Source organism: Papio anubis, chromosome 4, assembly GCF_008728515.1.
Source record: "Papio anubis isolate 15944 chromosome 4, Panubis1.0, whole genome shotgun sequence".
In the NCBI taxonomy this organism is placed as follows: domain Eukaryota; kingdom Metazoa; phylum Chordata; class Mammalia; order Primates; family Cercopithecidae; genus Papio; species Papio anubis.
The window spans coordinates 100,869,065-100,886,798 of NC_044979.1; the positions used below are offsets into that span (position 1 = coordinate 100,869,065).

The 17,734-nt window shown below is 53.1% G+C and overlaps 1 protein-coding gene across 1 annotated transcript in view; it reads left to right on the plus strand.

Moving 5' to 3' along the window:
• Positions 1 to 14,788, plus strand: part of MINDY4 (MINDY lysine 48 deubiquitinase 4) — a 131,687-nt gene extending 116,899 nt beyond the window's left edge. Inside the window, 4 exon segments of the mRNA XM_009203158.2 lie at positions 4,508 to 4,688; positions 5,214 to 5,257; positions 5,259 to 5,287; positions 14,377 to 14,788. Of these exon segments, the coding sequence (XP_009201422.2) occupies positions 4,508 to 4,688; positions 5,214 to 5,257; positions 5,259 to 5,287; positions 14,377 to 14,425 (303 nt within the window). The 3' untranslated portion in view covers positions 14,426 to 14,788.
• Positions 14,789 to 17,734: the final 2,946 nt, after the last annotated feature.

Consider the following 17,734-nt stretch of genomic DNA (forward strand, 5'->3'; position numbering starts at 1 on the left):
TTCTGTCCCCAAGTCCCTTAGACCCTACACAATTAGCCACATTGGACGTAGAAGGAGTCCAAGGTGGTCCAGCACCCAAGCCCAGACCTGGACTCAGAGCCAGGGCCCCTGCTCTGGCCTGGCCTGGCCCTCTCCTCGGGCAGCACAGATACAGCCACAGGGAAGACTGGCATTTGGAACAGCCTGGGCCATGACATCCGCAGCGTTCACTCACTAGCAGGTGAAGCCCCTCGCTGGCAGCCTGTCTCCAGGCTTCTCACGGCAGCCTGGGGTTCTGGGGCCCTCACTGAGTATGTAGGAGGAGGAGGTCCTACCTAAAAGTGAGCTGCCCAGATGACCCCTACTCAGGTTGTGCCTGGGGAAACAGATGAAACTCTGTACCAGAGAAACTCACCCTTGCCATAAGTAACTGGCCCGGCCTGGCTGTGTCCTATGGGACCTCCATGGGCTATCTGTGACCCCACCAGGCTGATCTTGCCCATCTGACTTCCAGCTCGCTGCCTCAGTCCCACAGCTGGCCCAGGACAAGGCTCACCGGCGAGGGGTGGACTGCATTCTAGGCTGCAGTTAGAGGTCACGTCCCTCCAGGCTTGTGGTCATGGTGGTGATGGGGGACTGACAGTCCAGGAGGGATGGGGTGGGACAGGGAGTTTAGCCTCAGCACTTCTTTCAAGACCTGTAAGGCATGTTCACTGCCGTCTTCATGAAGAGGCCCACAAAGGAAAACAGCCTGACAGGCAGAGTTGTGAAAGCTCCCTCTTCCTCCCATCCTCCCCAGCTCAGAGATGGCCACCATCCACCCATTTACGTAACCAGGAGCATGTCCTCTCCATCAGGAGGACATGTGCCTCCCCCTGAAGTTGTTTCTCAAGCCCATCCACTTTCATGGGTCAGAGCCACCGGCATCGCTGATTTTGACACCTGTGACAGCCCAGCCAAATTCAGCTCCTGTCCCTATCGCTTTCCCCCTATCTAATCCTGTCCCTTCACTGAAGCCAGTGTGATCTTTAAAAATACACGCACGATCATATCATTCCTTTTCTCTGGACCCTCAGTGGTTTTCCAGCCCTCTGAGACTGTTGTGAGCTGAACTATGTCTCCCCGAAATTCCTGTGTTGAAACTCTGACCCCCAGTACCTCAGAATGTATTAATAACTGTATTTGGCCTTTAAGGAAATGATTAAGGTAAAATGAGGCCACTAGGGTGGGTCCCAATCCAGTGTGGCTGGTATCCTCCTAAGCAGAGGAGGTTAGGACACAGGTCACACAGCAGGAAGGCCTTCTGAAGGCATGGAGAAGGCAACCACCTACAAGCTCGGGGGCAAGGCCTTCAGAAACAACCCTGGTGACAACTCGGACCTCCAGCCTCCAGAACTGTGAGATAATAAATGTCTGCTGTCTGAGCTGCCCAGTCTGTGGTATTTGTTATGGCAGCCCAAGCAGGCTAATGCAGAAACTAAAATCCAAAACTTCCCACCACCCCCAACACCCTGCCAGACTTGCACCTGCCTTCCTCTCCCACCTCAGCCTGCGCTACTCTCTCCTGCAGGCTGGGGCTTCTCTCGGGCTCTCTCCCACCTCCCGGCCTTTGTACACACTGCACCCTCCACCTGCCCAGCTTTTCCCTCTCATTGTTTTGACTTAAACGTTACTTCCTAAAAGGCAGCCTTTCCTGCCCTCATAACCCCATCTAAGTAGGGGGCCCTTCTCATTGTCCCCTCCCTACCTTGTCAATCACCATCAGGGTATCTTTATTCTTTCCTTCATAGGGCCTCTTCTGTATTTTAAGCATCACATTTCATCGCCTTTAAGATGCAAACTTGACCACATTCGAGCACTTCTGAAATTTTGATGCATTATTACAGTTGATGGTGTGTCAGACTTTGACACACCTGCTTTTTCTTTCTTACTTAGTGATACAAAAAATAAATGGTGGGCCGGGCGCGGTGGCTCAAGCCTGTAATCCCAGCACTTTGGGAGGCCGAGACGGGCGGATCACAAGGTCAGGAGATCGAGACCATCCTGGCTAACCCGGTGAAACCCTGTCTCTACTAAAAAATACAAAAAACTAGCCGGGCAAGGTGGCGGGCGCCTGTAGTCCCAGCTACTCAGGAGGCTGAGGCAGGAGAGTGGTGTAAACCCGGGAGGCGGAGCTTGCAGTGAGCTGAGATCCAGCCACTGCACTCCAACCTGGGCAACACAGCGAGACTCCGTCTCAAAAAAATAAATAAATAAAAATAAATAAATAAATAAATGGCGAATCTGAGGGCATCCTGGATTCAATGAAGTGCAGTGGAAATGTATGGGTTTGATTATTTAGTTAATGTGTCATCCCCATCAATCTGGTAAGCTCCATAAGGACAGCACTGTTCTTATTGTCTCTAGCACTGTGTCCCCATTGCTGTCCTTAGAAATGCCACACCATAAACTCTGTCCTTAGAAATGCCACACCATAACTCACGGCAAGTAAATGCTAATCCTTTTAAGTGAGTACTTCTAACCTGGCTGTCCATGGATGGCTTTAGGCCATTCACAACCCCCGCCCTAGAAGATTAAGTAATCCCTGATTGTGCTACATGTTCCCCCGCCAGGACAAAGCCTCAGACTGTGCTGTAGGAAATGTGGCCCTCCCCCGCCAGCACCCCCCCTCCACCCCCCGCCAACTCCGGCCTCGCCCCAAGCCTTTGGTTACCCAAGAATTTAAAGGAAGTGAATTTCATCTCTGGAAAATGTCACCCACTTGGAAAGAGGCTCCTGAATGAGGAAACTCATTTATAAACTCTTCGGGCAGCTTTTTTCCCTTAATCTCTCGACTGTTATTTCTGCGTGGCAAGCTGCGCTTTTGTCCCTCTGTTGGAAAATTCAGGGTGGCTGATTATGCAAAGGTCTGTTCCCTGGTCGGCTTCGGGGCTCTCTCCTTGCCGTGAATGAATACTGGGTCCCTGTGTCAGGGTTCCCTGTTCCTGGCGATGCCCTCACCAGAAAAGCCTCTTTGAAGCATGGAATGGAAGCCAAGTTTACGTGGGGTTTAGGCACGTCCAGCCACGTCCTGTAAGACATCTAATTCCCCCACACTTCACTAAGGAATGAGTTCTGCGGTCCACTTGAATGGCACACAGGGCTGGGGTGAGGCCTTGGTGTTGGGGGAGGGGACACTTGAACCCTAAGAAAGGACGAGTGCATAGTAAAGATTGTCCCCCTACCTTCTGGAGGAGGCAGCTTTAAATGTGCAGGAATTTCACTGGGGACCTGGTTCAGGACCTTCAGAGCACAGCCCCGCTGTCAGAGACATCCCAGACCAAGATGGGAGCTGCTCGACCACTCTCCTGTGAAGGGTTCTGGAAAAAGTATGCCCTTCTCCCCACTGGAAAAATAATTCCCATTCTTTCTTTAATCCACAGGCTGTAGCTGTAAATACCTGAGCATGCAAACATCTCCCTGGGGCTGGTGGGGATTAGGCCAGAATCAGCCTGGCCCGTGGCACGTACATAGTTGAATAAACCAGGGCCCAGGGTCAGGAGAGGCGCCGCCCAAGGAGTGTCAGGGGCTGGGGGAAAGTGCTTGAAGGCCAGGCATTCAGGGGCTTCACAGGGGACCCTTGTCACTTCTCTTCCCATTACAGGCAAGACGCTAGCAATGTGCTGAGGGCCCCGGTGCTTATTCCTCCTTATCTGTCTTCCGCAAACACGCTTCCACCATGAAATTCCCCTGCTCTGAATGCTCCCTATCCAAGTGTTGCTGCAAGCTCAGTGCCCTGCTGCACCCTGAATTTCTCTGGCCCTCCATTCCTGGCACCCCCACAGACTTCTCACTCAGACCTTTCCCTCCTGGCTCCCCAGGGCTCCATGCCTCCCTGTCTCTACCGTACAGTTCTAGTTCAAGCCCTGCTTCATCCATGAGAAATTTAATTCGTCCAACATTTACTTACCTCGGGCTCCTGGAACTTAAGGCTATGATCTGTCGAGCATGAGGCAGAGGTGCTGCAGCTGAGGTGGGTGGGCACCCTGGGAGCTGGAAGGAGGAAACTATTTCTGCTCCAATAAGGGATTTGGGAGATGCAAGCTGTCCAAGGGTAAGCAAGCTCTAGGCTAGTGGACAAGCTGAATTTGTTTGAGGGGTGTGGGAAGGACTGGTTAGGAGGTCACTGCCATGGTACATGTTGGAGGCTGAGTAGATCTCAAGAGGAAAGGCTGGCAGTGGGGGAGCTCTTGGATGCAGAATGAGCAGTACTGGGAGCCACTAGATATGGGGGATGAGGGGGGAGTGAGACCGGGTCTCGGGTCTGTACGGCAGAGGCCCTGCAAGCAGCAGCAGGTGGGGTGACAGGGCAGGGATGGCCCTGAGAAACAGCCCGGTGGCCTGAGCAGCATGGGGGCTCCCAGCATCAGACAGACGTGATCTTCAGCAGGGCCCCTCTGAGGTCAGCCCTGCCTTGGGTCAGACAGAAAAATGCCCCGGCCCCTTTCCCTGGGGACGGCACTTCACATCAGGCCTCTCCCTCATCCAGGTTGGCTGCTTCCTGAAGACCCCGAGGTTCCCCATCTGGGTGGTGTGCAGCGAGAGTCACTTCAGCGTCCTCTTTAGCCTGCAGCCGGGGCTCCTGCGTGACTGGAGGACTGAGAGGCTCTTTGACTTGTACTACTACGATGGCCTGGCCAACCAGCAGGAGCAGATCCGGCTGACCATTGGTGCGGGCCCTCCCCCCCATCCCCAGGGAGCCTCCAGGCTGGTCACAGAAACCAGCGTTCATATCCACCATCCCCCATGACGGAGAGTAGTGCAGACTCCAGCGTCCAGACTGAGGGATCCGAGAGCCAACGCCCGCAGGGCCTTCCTGCAGGAGGCGGCCAGAGCTGGGCCTTGAGCAGTGGGTGGCATTAAGGGTGTTGGGTAAAGCCTATACGCCATGGTGAAGAGCCCTGAATACTATGCTGACCAGTTTGGATGTATTCTTCAGGCAGTGGGGAGCCATGGAAGGTTTTGGAATCGGGGTGGTGAGATAAGAAGTGTCTTTAGAAAGAGTATTGTGGTAGCTGAAGTGGGACTTGGGTGGGGACCAGTGAGTTGTGCAGATGAGAACGGATGTCAGGGATGAAGGTGGGTCCAGTTGAGATGGAGATGAGGGGGTCGGGTCCCGGGAGTGGTCTGTGCTGACCTCAGGGTGAGTGCAGGGCCCTGGGTGACGTGTTGTGTGCCTCTCTCCTCCTTCCCAGATACCACCCAAACCATCTCTGATGACACAGACAACGACCTTGTCCCCCCCCCTCGAGCTCTGCATCAGAACCAAGTGAGTCAAGCCCCTCTCTGGCTTTGAGCCTTACCCCGAATAGCTTTGAGGAGCCATGGTTGGAGGTGGTCAGGCCTGCAGGAAGACAGATGGGTTCCTGACCACCCTGATTCAAAGGGGTGTGGTGATTGGAAAGACACAGGTTTCTCCACTGGGTCACTGGGGTCCAGGTTCAGGAGTGTGTGGTCTGCAGTGGTGATGCGTCTTTAGACAGCTTCTGAGGCTGCCCTCATGGTGGGGGTTGGGGACTACACAGGTACCTCTTGAAGCCCCTCCTCCCTCAAGGCAGCAGCAGCCAGATGTGGCAAGTACCATTAGGCCCGAAGGAGGCAGGACAGGGGTGCTTACCTGAGGGTGGGGGAGGCTTGAGCAGGATGGGAAGCTGGGAGCCCTGGCCCAGCCTGGGGGTGGTGGGAGGTGCTGCCTGGAGCGGCACCCTCTGCTTTCGGAGGAGCTGGAGGAGCAGCTCGGCCACTCTGAACACTGAGCAGCATGCCTGTGGCCTCAGAGGCAAGTGGGACCTCCAACTCCTCTGACCCAGCCCCTCTGTATTTAAGGGGAGGCTGAGGCTCAGGCTAGGGGAGGGGAATGTTCAGTAACTGGGGTGAGTTGGGGCTCACCTCCTTGCTGTGTTCTCTGAGCGGACCCCTGGGCTGGTGGGGCCGTAGCTGTCAGAAGTGCTCCCCTTGCCCTGGCAGGCCCTTCACAAAGCCCTTGGGGAATGACCCGGAGGCCTCAGCATGCATGAGAGGAGTAGTCCAGGAGGCAGAGGCCTGGATCCTAGTCCCTTCTGGAGGAGAAGTGGAACAGGTAGCATTTATGAGCGTGGGCTCTGGAGAGAAGCTGCCTGGGTTCCAGCCCTGGTGTCGCCGCTTCTTGGTGTGAACCTCTGGACCTCACCTTCCTGCACCCCACTTTGTCATCTGTAAAATGGAGGTGATGCATACCTTGCTTACCAGACCTTGTGAAGAGTGTTTGGGACGTTACTAAGTGCTCCATGGTGTTTGTGCTCACGATGATGACCTCAGCCACTCCTGATTTGGTGTGATCTCAGAGAATCTCCATTTCTCTGCCTGTGAAATGGTTGGGGTTGTGGCAGGGGGATGGAAAATGGCGAGGCCCCACAATGCTTACTGCCTGAGATCCACGGGCCACAGTGAACTTAGGGTTGATGCCCACCACAGGCAAGCGAGCCTTTGAGAGGAGCTGCAGAGAAAGAGCCATTCACATGGTGGAAACACCGGGAAGGGGAAGTGGGAGGAGCGCAGAGACATCCTCGACATGCTTTGTCTGTCCGTCCATCCACCTGCCCGCCCCCCGAGCCAGGGATGAAGCATTCTTGCAGGGTCATGTGCCGGTGCTTCTTTCGTTGGGAGGATTAAGGGCATCTGCAGGTCGCTTTCCTTTCATGTACAAAGGGCCACTCATTCAAAGTGATGAGAGAAAGGCAGCAGTGGGGACAGGAGGTGACACCAGCCTTGGCATCTGTACGGGACAGCGTGGGAGGCCACAGGGCATCCTTCCTGCAGGTGGGCCTGTTGAGCAGGGCTCCGACACCCTGGACACAGCCTCTGCTTGCCTCTGGACTCCTGGGACCCTCTCTGAAGGCCTCCATCTGACTCTGTGTCTCTGTATCGCTCCCAGGGGGTGGCCCACCACCTGACACCTCTCCACTGTCGCTTCTGGAGTAACTCCTTTTTCCCCAGAAATTATTCCACTGCATGACTCACCAAGCACCTCCCAGCGTGGGCCCAGGATTGGACTTCTTGGGCTCAGCCCTAATTGACAATTGTTTGAGATTGACCTGGGGCTTTGGCCTGCGTGGAGCTCAGTCCATGCAGGGTGAGAGTCTTAGTGTGTGGACACGGGCCTGAAGCTCCTCTTCCTCTTCTGTTGGCTGCCTCCATCTCCCAGGACTTCCTTCCCCTGCCCGTTGGCCACTTGTAAGCAGGTGACAGTGAGGTGATGTGGGAAGCAGAGAGACTGCATGATTTGAGCCAGGGCCCTGCCCTTCTCTGCCCTCACATCTGCTCAGTGTTGTGTGAGCTTGGACAAGGCTGAGCCCTAGCATCTCCTCGAGCAGTCATGGATGGAAAATAATTCTGTTTGTGCGGCACACAGGGGCTGAGGGAAGCCCATATGCATTTGTGGCTCATGCATGGGAAAGTTTGCTCCAGAGCAGTGGCTTCAAGCTTCAGGGGCATCAGAGTCACCTGGAGAATATGTTAAAACACAGATCACCACCTGCAATCCCAGCACTTTGGAAGGCCGAGGCAGGCAGATCACCTGAGGTTGGGAGTTTGAGACGAGCCTGACTAACATGGAGAAACCCCATCTCCATTAAAAATACAGAATTAACCAGGCGTGGTGGCGCATGCCTGTAATCCCAGCTACTCGGGAGGCTGAGGCAGGAGAATCGCTTGAACCCGGGAGACGGAGGTTGCAGTGAGCTGAGATCATGCCATTGCACTCCAACCTGGGCAACAAGAGGGAAACTCCGTCTCAAAAAACACGCAAAAAAACAAAACCAAAAAACACAAATCGCCATGCCCCACACCCAGGGTTTCTGAGCTTTTTATTCAGTAGGTCCAGGGCAGGGCCCAAGAATTTGCATTTTTAAGGAGTCCTTGAGTGATGCTGATACTGCTGGTCCCGGTACCACACTTTGAGAACCAGGTAAGGGCAGTGCCCATCCCCCACCCTCAAAACCCTGCTGCCTTGTGAGAGTTGGGTATCAAGTGAGGCATTGATTCTCTGGCCCACCATAGGCACTGGGCCAGGGGAACCTTCTTCCTAGCTCCATTAGCTATCCCCTCATCCCCAGGTCTGTGTTCCATGTCTGCTAGAATTTTGCTGACACCAGCTGCCTGCCTGTTCCACTTCCCCCATCAATCCCCCATCATGGAGGGTCCACCTGGGCAGTTATTCCTAGAAAAGCTGAATGGGTGAGTGGAGAGTGAGAACACTGCCCCCATACCTGTCAGGTAACATACCACTGCAATGGGAGACAGCAGGCCCAGCCTCGCAGAATCCTAGTCCAAGGGGTCTGGTCTTGCGTTCTGTTTCCATCCCAGATTTTCAAACAGCCCAAAGGGACAGACTAGGGAAAGTGGCCTCCAAGGTCAGTGAGGACCCACTTCCAGTGGGCCTGGCCTCTTAGGGGTAAGTCCTGCTGTCTGTAGGAAGGCCCCACCGTGTCAGGAAGGGGATGCACATGACATCATGGCATGAGCTCAGGTCATTTCAAAGGCTGCAGTCAGAACCCAAGCTCCTGATAAGAGGCAGCTGTGTGCCCACAGCATCTTGTCCATCTTGCTCGGTGGGTGGGGCTGCAGGGTAGGCCAGCCTGGTGGGCAGGCAGAATTCCCCTACATCAGGTCAACCCTCATGGAACCCCTGGGCTGGATACCAGGGAAGAAACAGCTGAGCAGAACTTGGCTCCTGCTCTCAGAGAGTTTGCCATCAGCCAAAAGTCTAGTTCAGAATCAACCCTGTTACAGTCCAGGGAAAGACGCATCACCCACCCTTAAACCCAGCTCTGATGCCCTGCAAGAACCCCCGAGCCACACAGCTGACTGTCTGGCAGCTTGCTTGACTCTACAGAAAGGCCTTTGGGCACCCCCTGTTATCACCTCTTCTTTTACAGACAGTGAGATGGAGGCCTCTAGAACAGAGGTCTGTGTCCCAGCCACACTTTCAGTCACAAGCTCCAGGAACTGCGGCTTATGCTTTTGCTGTCCCAGCCCATTGGAAGGTCACTGAGCGGGCAGTGACTTCCCACCACCTGGCTTTGTTGCCTCGGTGGCATTGCACAAGCCCAGACTGCTGATTTCCCCTTCAGAGAAGAGCATCCTAATTCAAACCATCCCAGACCCCATGTGTTTCTGCACTTTGCTGTGATGCAAACCTCGGCCTGAGAGAGTCTCCTGTTACCTTTGCTTGTGTCAGGAATGTGGGGTCTGTCCCCTGTCCCCTCCCCCTGTTGTACTGTAACCATCTCAGCAAAAACAGGCTAATTTATGGTCATTTCCAAACAAGACACACACAGTGACCTCTCTCATGCTTCCAGCCTAGCTAGAGGGAGAAAAATGAAACGGTTGTCAACAGTCCAGAGAAAAGAGGAAAGAACTCATAACCGGAGCCTGGGGCTGGGGCACAGATGTTTCTGTTTGGAGGTGCAGACAAGAAATTGAAAATGTAATTCCAGCTGGGTATGGTGCCTTCGAGGGGCTGAGGCAGAGCACCCGCCTCCCTCAGCTACCTTCACTGCCTGCGAAACCTCCCGTTCAGCTTCCATGCTGACACCGTTTTCCCCAGGCTCCCTGTCCATAGTGCCTCCCACCCATCAGAGGAGCATTCTCTGGGTGCTGTCACTCCCCACTGTCCATGCCAGCCCTCTTCCGATGCCCTGCCCCCCACACACACCTGCCCTGTGCTGGCTCTGCAGTCATCAAGCTGTGTGAGCTCCAGAAGGTCTGCTTCTTCTCCCCGCCTTAGTTTCCCCATCTGTCCCTGGGATCTAAGGATCCCTCTCCTGAGCTGCTGTGAGGTTGAGAGAAGAGCTGTGGAAGCACTCGATTTCCTGTGAGCTGCGGTGGCCTCTGGCGATGCCTTGGGGAGGAGGAGGAATCAGGTGGTGGCAAGTTGGGCCAGGGCTCAGGAGCAGGCAGAGAGGAGAGGGCAAGGCAGGGCTTTGAAATGTGAGCGAGGACCGTGGTTTCCCTGCTGAGTGCCTGGGAGGGCGGGGCCGCTCCCTAAGCAGGCGTCCAGGAGGAGCAGCTGGCCTGGGGGGTCGTGTTCATGCAGCGGCACCCCCACCTGCCGCCACCACCTGGAGCCCAGGCTTCAGGCGCTGGTGAGACCAGCTTTGCCTTAGAGCCTGGCCTGGGTGCTGACAGGGACCCATGGCTGGCCTGGCAGCCAGAGAACACTTCTGCAAAGAGGAATCTGGATCTGATCCTGCAGAATGGCGGACTGGGCAGGGCCCAGCGGGGGTTAAGGCCCAGGGGTGAGGGATACCCACGTGGCTCATCTTGGAGCTGCTCCCCATTCCGAATGGCTGGAGCTTGGGAATGGAAACTTTCACACAGGCCTATTTGTCTGGAGATACAAAGTGTGCAAGAGTCCCTGGATGATTTTCTACCAGTCAGGAGCTTTGAACTCAGGCCTGCTGTCTTGTGCTGGCTGACACAGGCTCTATGAGGCATCTTTTTTCCCCAGGAAAAACACAGGGTTCATCAACGTTGAAAAGCTGTTAAGGCAGGTAACCACCCCTCTGTTGCAGTGATGCCTCTCAGGGGACAGGGCCTTATTTTCCGCCATGAAGTGCCTTTCTCTGTGATTTTGAGTTGACTTGAACCCCAGGGACCATGGTGTTTTTACAGAGCCAGTGGTCTCAACGGGATGATTTTGTGCCCCTGGGGTTATTTGGCAATGTCTGAGGACATTTTTAGTCATTTCAACCCTGGCAGAGGATGCTAAACATTTCACAATGCACACGACAGCCCCCACAACAAAGAGTTACTGAGCCAAAGTGCCTAAGGTACGAGGATGAGAGACCCGGCTGTAAACTGGCTGGCTGGCAGCCGCCTCCCGCATTAGCACTGACGAGTGAGTCTGGAACTGTGATTCTGTCTCTTCTGCTCCTCAGGGGTGTTTCCATTTCATCCCTCCCCTTTCTGTGCCCGTCCGCAGTTGTTGGTTGCCTATGCAGAGCCCTTCTTACTTGTCCTTGTAATTAACTCACAAGCTTTCAGGACCATTCCAATCGGGGAACGATTCAATTCATCCCCTACACAGGCACAACATGTGTCATGGCTCGGCCCTTTTGATTTTTAAAATGTCTCTGCTTTGATTTTCTATTGTAATTGCAAACTGCTTCCCTGTGGTATTTCTAGTACTCTCCCTGCATTTGCACCTGTTGGCTGGATGGAGACGGTTGGTTATGTCTATAGAAAACCTCAAAACCAAGCCCAAACTCAACAGCCTGATAGTAAGACTCAGCCACTGTGGTGACACAGATGTTGTCTAGTGGCAGATGAGTGTGACTCACCCCTGCACTGAAGCAGCTTGCCAGGATTCAAGGAATTTGTAAATTGGGAGCTCATAGGAGGTACTTCAGTCTTTCTGAGTGGGGAGGGTAAAGGTTTGGAAGGATAGAGAGGGGTGGGGTGAAGGGACCTGGGGACCAGGCTGAGAGCCGGCACGTTGCTGTCCTTCCTGCCTCCCTTCTGCCACCCTCTGGGAGTCTGGATTCAGGATGTGTTCCTTGGTGTCCAAGATTTCAATGCTTACCCACAAATCTTAATAGAACAATAAAAGCTTTTTAATGACACACTCCAAACTGCAAAGATGATGAACAGAACAAGAAAATTGAAACTCTCAAACCCTCATTGTGTGGCTGCAGATTGCTAAGGTGCTTTTAACCCAGCAGACGTAATAGATGAACTCAGTACCCAGGAACGGGGGTCAGCACAATGCCTTCCCAGCCTGCTTACCTCCAGAACCTGCTCAGTTGTGTCAGCCAGAGCAGTGGCCATTTTCCTGCTGGTTGGACCTATATTAGCTACTACAGGACATCATCAGACTCCACCTCCAAATAGTATCAGCAGTGGGCACTCATCGCCGAGGAGCAGTCTAACTTCGCCAAGCCAAGCCAGTTTGTCTCCAAATACAGCCCCAGTGTCTCTTACATGAGCAGTGAAGATGAATGCTATGATGCGGATAAATTCCATCAAACTAGCTCAACCTCAAAACCCAATAGACTCCTCTGGATCTGCTTGACACACAGAAGCCCTGTAAATAGTCTGAAGCACTTGGATAGTGTAGAAGCACTTAATTCTTCTACATCCGATGGAACAAGTGCTGATGCTGGTCTTTTCACTTCAAAACGATTGAGGAAGGGGAGGTGGGGTTGTGGATGAACGTGAGAGTGTTATCGTGCACCTCTTGTCACAAGTTAGACTGGGAATGGATCTCACTAAGGTAGTTCTTTCAGTATTTATTCTTAAAGTATCTCTTTTAAAAATGTATGCAGATATTTTTGCACACCAGATCTGTTTCTAAGCATTTATGACCAGAAGGATCCCAGGAACTGAATGGTTCAGGTGGTAAAAGGATCACTCTCAGCCTTTCATGCTGGCAGAAAAGGATTGGTTGCCAAAAGGCCATACAAGCCGATTTTGGGTGAGATCTTTCAGCATCACTGGACATCAGCAAATGACACAGAGGAGGATGCGGAGAAAGTTTTGGACACAGTTGCCCCAAACAGTGTAACATTCCTGGCTGAGCATGTTTTCCAGCATCCACCCATTTCAACCTTTTATGCCAAGTATTTTAACAAGAAGATACAACTCAGCATTCCTATTTGGACAAATCAAAATTTCTTGGGTTGTTGACTAGGGAGCACAATGTAGGGCAGGATTGCATCTTGTGTCTTGACTAGGATGAATGTGACATCCTTACATTCCCCGATGGTATGCACGATCTATCCTCACAGTGCCCTGGGCAGAGCTAGGAGGAGAATGCAATATTAATTGTTCCAAATGGGCTGTATGCAAATATCTTCCACACCAAACCTTTCTAGGGGAGCAAGAAGCACAGAATTGCCATGAAGACTTTTTCCTCCAAATGACAAGAAATCTTTCTGCTCATTCGAAGGGAAATGGAGTGGTGTAAAGTATTCAAAATATGCAAGGGGAAAATCCAGTCTTTACAGATACCAAGAAGTTGTCTGTAACCAAGAGGGAAGTGAGTTGGAAGAACAAGGTGAGTATGAAGCTTGCTGCCTTTAGAAGGGACACTTTCAATCTAAAAATCAGAGACTTTGATGCGGCAATTGAAGGAAAGCACTGACTTGAGGAAAGACAAAGAGCCTAAGCCTAGGAAAGGAAGAAAGAGATTCAGTGGAAGTTTAGGCTATGTCATAAACATGGGCAACAGTGGGTTGAGGATGAACCATTCACTGAAAACTCTTGGTGGTTCCAAGCCTTCTGTTGGAAAATGCAACTGTGTTACTTTGGGAGAACCTGTTCACACCCTTCTCATTGCAGTTCCAGTGTCAGGAATCCTAGACTTTCTGGATGTAGATGTACAATTCAGTTGAAGTGAGAAAAGCTTCCCCTTTTTATTCCTCTGTGGCAGATCTTCTTCAATCCTGAAGAAAATCTTCAGGTTTTGAAAACACGATGTCTGTTCCCTGCCCAAACCTCATACTTGGAAAAGCATTTATGAATTCCAGCCTCAAACTCTGCACTGTAGAACTGCTGGGAGATATTCAACATCTGTTCCCTAGTTCATATATAGTCTTATGATATCTGTAAATGTATAATATACCTAGTGCCAGATTTTATGTAAACACTCCATCTGCTATAAATTTGATTCCTCTGAGTGTTTTTAGAAAAGTAGCACCATGTGTTAAAATCAAGTGCTAGGACATGTCATGGTCTCACCTACAGTAACTTTCGTTTTGTAACTAAACTGTTATTCAGTTGTCTCTAACCCTGGGGCACAATTTAGTTATACTCTGTGCTTCTTCAGGTTAAAACAAAACAAAACAAAAAACTGTCATGTTACTATAGTGCTCACAGCCGTTCACTGCCTTTCTTTGGCTCTCAGTAAAGCCCAGAACCCTTACAAGGTCATGCCAGCTTCCTGGCCCCTCCCCACCCTCTCTCCCCATTGTTCTGCACTCAGCCATACCTAGGACTGCACAGGTGCCTCTAAAGTGCTAACCACTGGGCCCCACTGGAGAGCGGCTGGTCCACGTGTGTGGATCATTCATGTCAGTGGAGGGCCTCTGTGGAGGGCCCAGTGGTGCCAGGCACAAAGTAGGTTGTGGTACAAAAGAATGCATCACCTGCCACCTGGCCTCTCCATTGCTCTCTGGGGCCCTGGGTGTATTTGTCTTCCGTAAGAGACTGGTGTGTGGGTTTGTGTGTGAATCTGGAGGGGTGAGATGAACAGGATGGAAACTGAACTATTCAAAGCCTCCAAGACAAAACCTTCAGGAAGTGGAGGCAAGAGATGGGCTCTCATCTGGGACCCCGAAGCTTGATCTCTCTTTGTCTCTCTCCTCACTCTATGCTTAGGTGGAAGGGGGCATCAGTGAACTGGAACGGCTCAGACCCCATCCTGTGACCGTTGGATGTGGGTAAACCCTGTAGTCCACCATTCATCACCTCATCACCGAGGATGACAGCTGAACCCCAGGCCTCTGGGGCAAGTCTCATGCAACGCTGCAGAAGCATCCAGAGCCTCCCTGCCCCTTCCATGAAGGGCCCACCCAGGACTGTGCTGGGGACCCAGTGTGTTGCTGTGTCCCCTCCCAGCTGAGCTGTGACTGCTGAGTACTGGAAGGAGGTTGCCAGGATCTCTGCTGCCTTTGTCTGCATCCCTCCCTTGCTCCCCGCTGGGTGGTCCCTCGCCCAGGCCTCCGATGTGGTTGGCCCCAGGGACTCATTATTTCTGGTAGCTGGCTTTCTATAAAACGAGTCAAACCCATGTCCAGGGTCCAGACTCATTTGTTCCATAGCTGCAAAGAGCGTGGTGTGCACTGTCTGTGCTGATCATGGCTGGTGTGGGGAAGGTGGTGGGTGATTCGCCCAGAGCCCGCGTGGGGCCCCAGGAGAATGGAGGTGAACCTGGAGGGTAGGCTGGACCTGGCCAAGTAGATATGGGAAAAGAGCCTTCCGAGAAGGAGGGACCTCTTGGCCATGGGGGGACAATAGGACAGGGATAAACAGAGGGACTGGGGACTGGGTGTGGTCCCTGGTCCCTGTAGGGGAGCATGTGGGGAGAAGGCTGACTGAAAATGTGGGTGGGCAGAGCCTGTGGAGCCCTCACATTCCAGAACAAAGATGGCATAAGTTGGAATAGGAAAAGTATGATAATCACTCATGAAGGGGAAATAGTAGTCTGAACCTTGTTTGTTCCATTCATTGATATTCCACCAGTTTCAAAAAGAAGATGAGAATGTGCAAAAGTGCAATGGCATGCTGATGAAGAAGCGGGTCGGGAGAGAGGTTGTGTGAAAAGCACAGTGAAGGACTCCTCTGCAGTGGTTCACAAGAACGGGATGGATGCAGGAGCCCAGGGGCAGAGCACTAGCCTCTCAGGGTTTCTATCACATTGAAGGCTGCCATCCCTGTACCCCACCCTGTCTGCCCAGTGAGTGCTGCAGTTGGGACTATGAGGGGGCTGTGCAGAGGTAGGTGTGTACACACAGGAACCAGGGGATGCACCCCTGCTGTGTCTGCTCTGGCCCAGGGAGAAGCCTAGGAGAGCCACCAGCACCGGACAGCAGCCTGTCCCCAGCTTCCATGTGCCCCTGGGGCTCAGGACACAAGCAGCTCAGGGCTGTGTCCCGCTGTAGGAGACCCCTTTTATTTTAGGTGCCAGGGGGGTAAAACTGGCATTTGGGTGGTGACAGTGAAAGCATTTGTCTTGTGTTCTTGTGGATGGGGCATGTGTAGAGGCCTGACTGTTGGTCTTTGGGGAGAGGCAGGCTGAGAGCCAGTCAGGCTGGGAGGGAAGTGGGAGGGTAGGGACTGCTCTGTCCAGGCTGTGCCGAGGCCCCGGTGGGGTTTGCTATGTAAACTCCAGCAGCCATTCACAGCAGGCTTCCAGCAGAAATGCTTCCTATATATCCCTGAAATGTTTATGCATTTGTTTTCCTTGGCCAGGGACAGGGCGCTCCAGCTGAGCACCCGGACAGAGGAAATCGGTTTCCCAGCAGCAGCCTTGTTTATCAGCCTGGGAAGGAAAAGTGTGTCTTTTCAATGAAGCTCACTTAACCTCCTGACCAAGGTCCCTTTGGCAGGGCTGGAGAAAACAAACTATTCCCAGTGTGGCTTGAGAAGACCATTTCCAACAAATTACAGACCTGCTTCTCTAGAAGCCAGGTACATTGTGCAGTTTGACATTCCTTGCCTAGGTTTTCCTGGAATGGAAGATGAGCACAGCCCAGCACCACCCTCCCCCAGACCCAGATGCTGGGGCAAGTCCATGGTGCTGCCACCAAGCCTGCAGGAATGAAATACAGGCCCCTGACTCCTCACCCGTGGGCAGTCTCTATCCAAGGGGCAGAGTTTTCTAGGGAAACTGTGGGTGGGCTTCAGAGTGTCCAGAGCCGCCCAGATTATGTGAAAGTTTCCCCTCCCCTTGCAGTGGTCATTTTGGGAGAGGGAGTTGTGGTTAGCTTTTGTCACCTTTCCACCTCGCACATGGAGTCCTCCCCAGATGCCCAAGCTGGCTGTAGCTCCTCTGGGGAGGAGGGGCAGGGCAGCAAGGTCTTAATCTGTCCTGCAGCGGTGCTGGGTGTTGCTGTGGGCCCTCTGGTGAGCACATAGGAAGTGCTAGCCGCCTCTTTTGTGAGGGGGCTTCCCGCTGCTAAGGACTGCCCCACATCAGCTGATACCCTCTCCAACTGCTGCTATGGCAGCTCTCCAGCCTCTCTGCCAGAGCCAACCTCTCCTCTACCACCTTTATGGAAGACCTGACTCTTCCTTCTGCAGGATCCACACTTGAACTGTGCAAAGCACCAACATATCATTGCCTCCCAAATTCTGGAGATCCCCCGCTCAGCCCATCTCCTGCCCCGCCACCTGTCGGGAGCTCCTCAACTTTAACCCTCCCCACTCCATGTGAGTGTCCCACACCTTGGGGGGCACACATCAAGCTTTCAGGCAGTCTCCTTGAAGCCTCCCTCACTTGGCTTTAGGAGTAGAGATTCACCCTGTCTTCTCCCCATGGCTAGGGGAGGGGGACCCAGGGACCCCAGCACACTGATGCTTCTCTCCAGCAACATCCTCACTAGCCCCTGACCTCTTCGACTGCCAGCCCAATACTTCCTTCATCCTCTCTCGTGGTGGGAGGACCATTCACAGCACTCTCCCTATTGGTTCTATATAGAGGGAGCACCTGTCAGAAGAGCGGTTTCCAGAACTGCAAGAATTCCCTGGGGGTCAGAGCTGGACCAGGGCTTGGAGGGGCATAGGAGGCTGTCCTAAGGCAAGGTTTGTCCAGACTCCACCTGACTGCTCCCCAGGGTCTCCATGTCTGAGCCCAAAGGGAACACAGGGATGGGGGCAGGACCCAGCCCATCCAGAGCTCCAGCCCTGGGAGAGGAGCAGCAGCGCCCCTGCCCCCATGAGGGCCGGGGCTGGTGAAGTCTCAGAGAGGTTTCCATAGGCCCTAGGCTCTGCTAAGCAAGGGTGGCACAGCAGGACGTCTCTGCCCTCGTCCGGATTCACCACTCAAAGTGCTGTCCTCAGACCAGCAGCAGCAGCATCGCCTGATGTTCGGGCTTAGAAATGCAGACTCAGGCTGTGCCCAGAACTAGTGGATCAGAGTCTGTGCTTTCACAAATCCTCAGTTGAATCTGAGTTCAAGTTTTAAAGCCCTGCTCTGCAGGCTGTCATTTTGTGGGGAGACAGTGAGAAATGCACA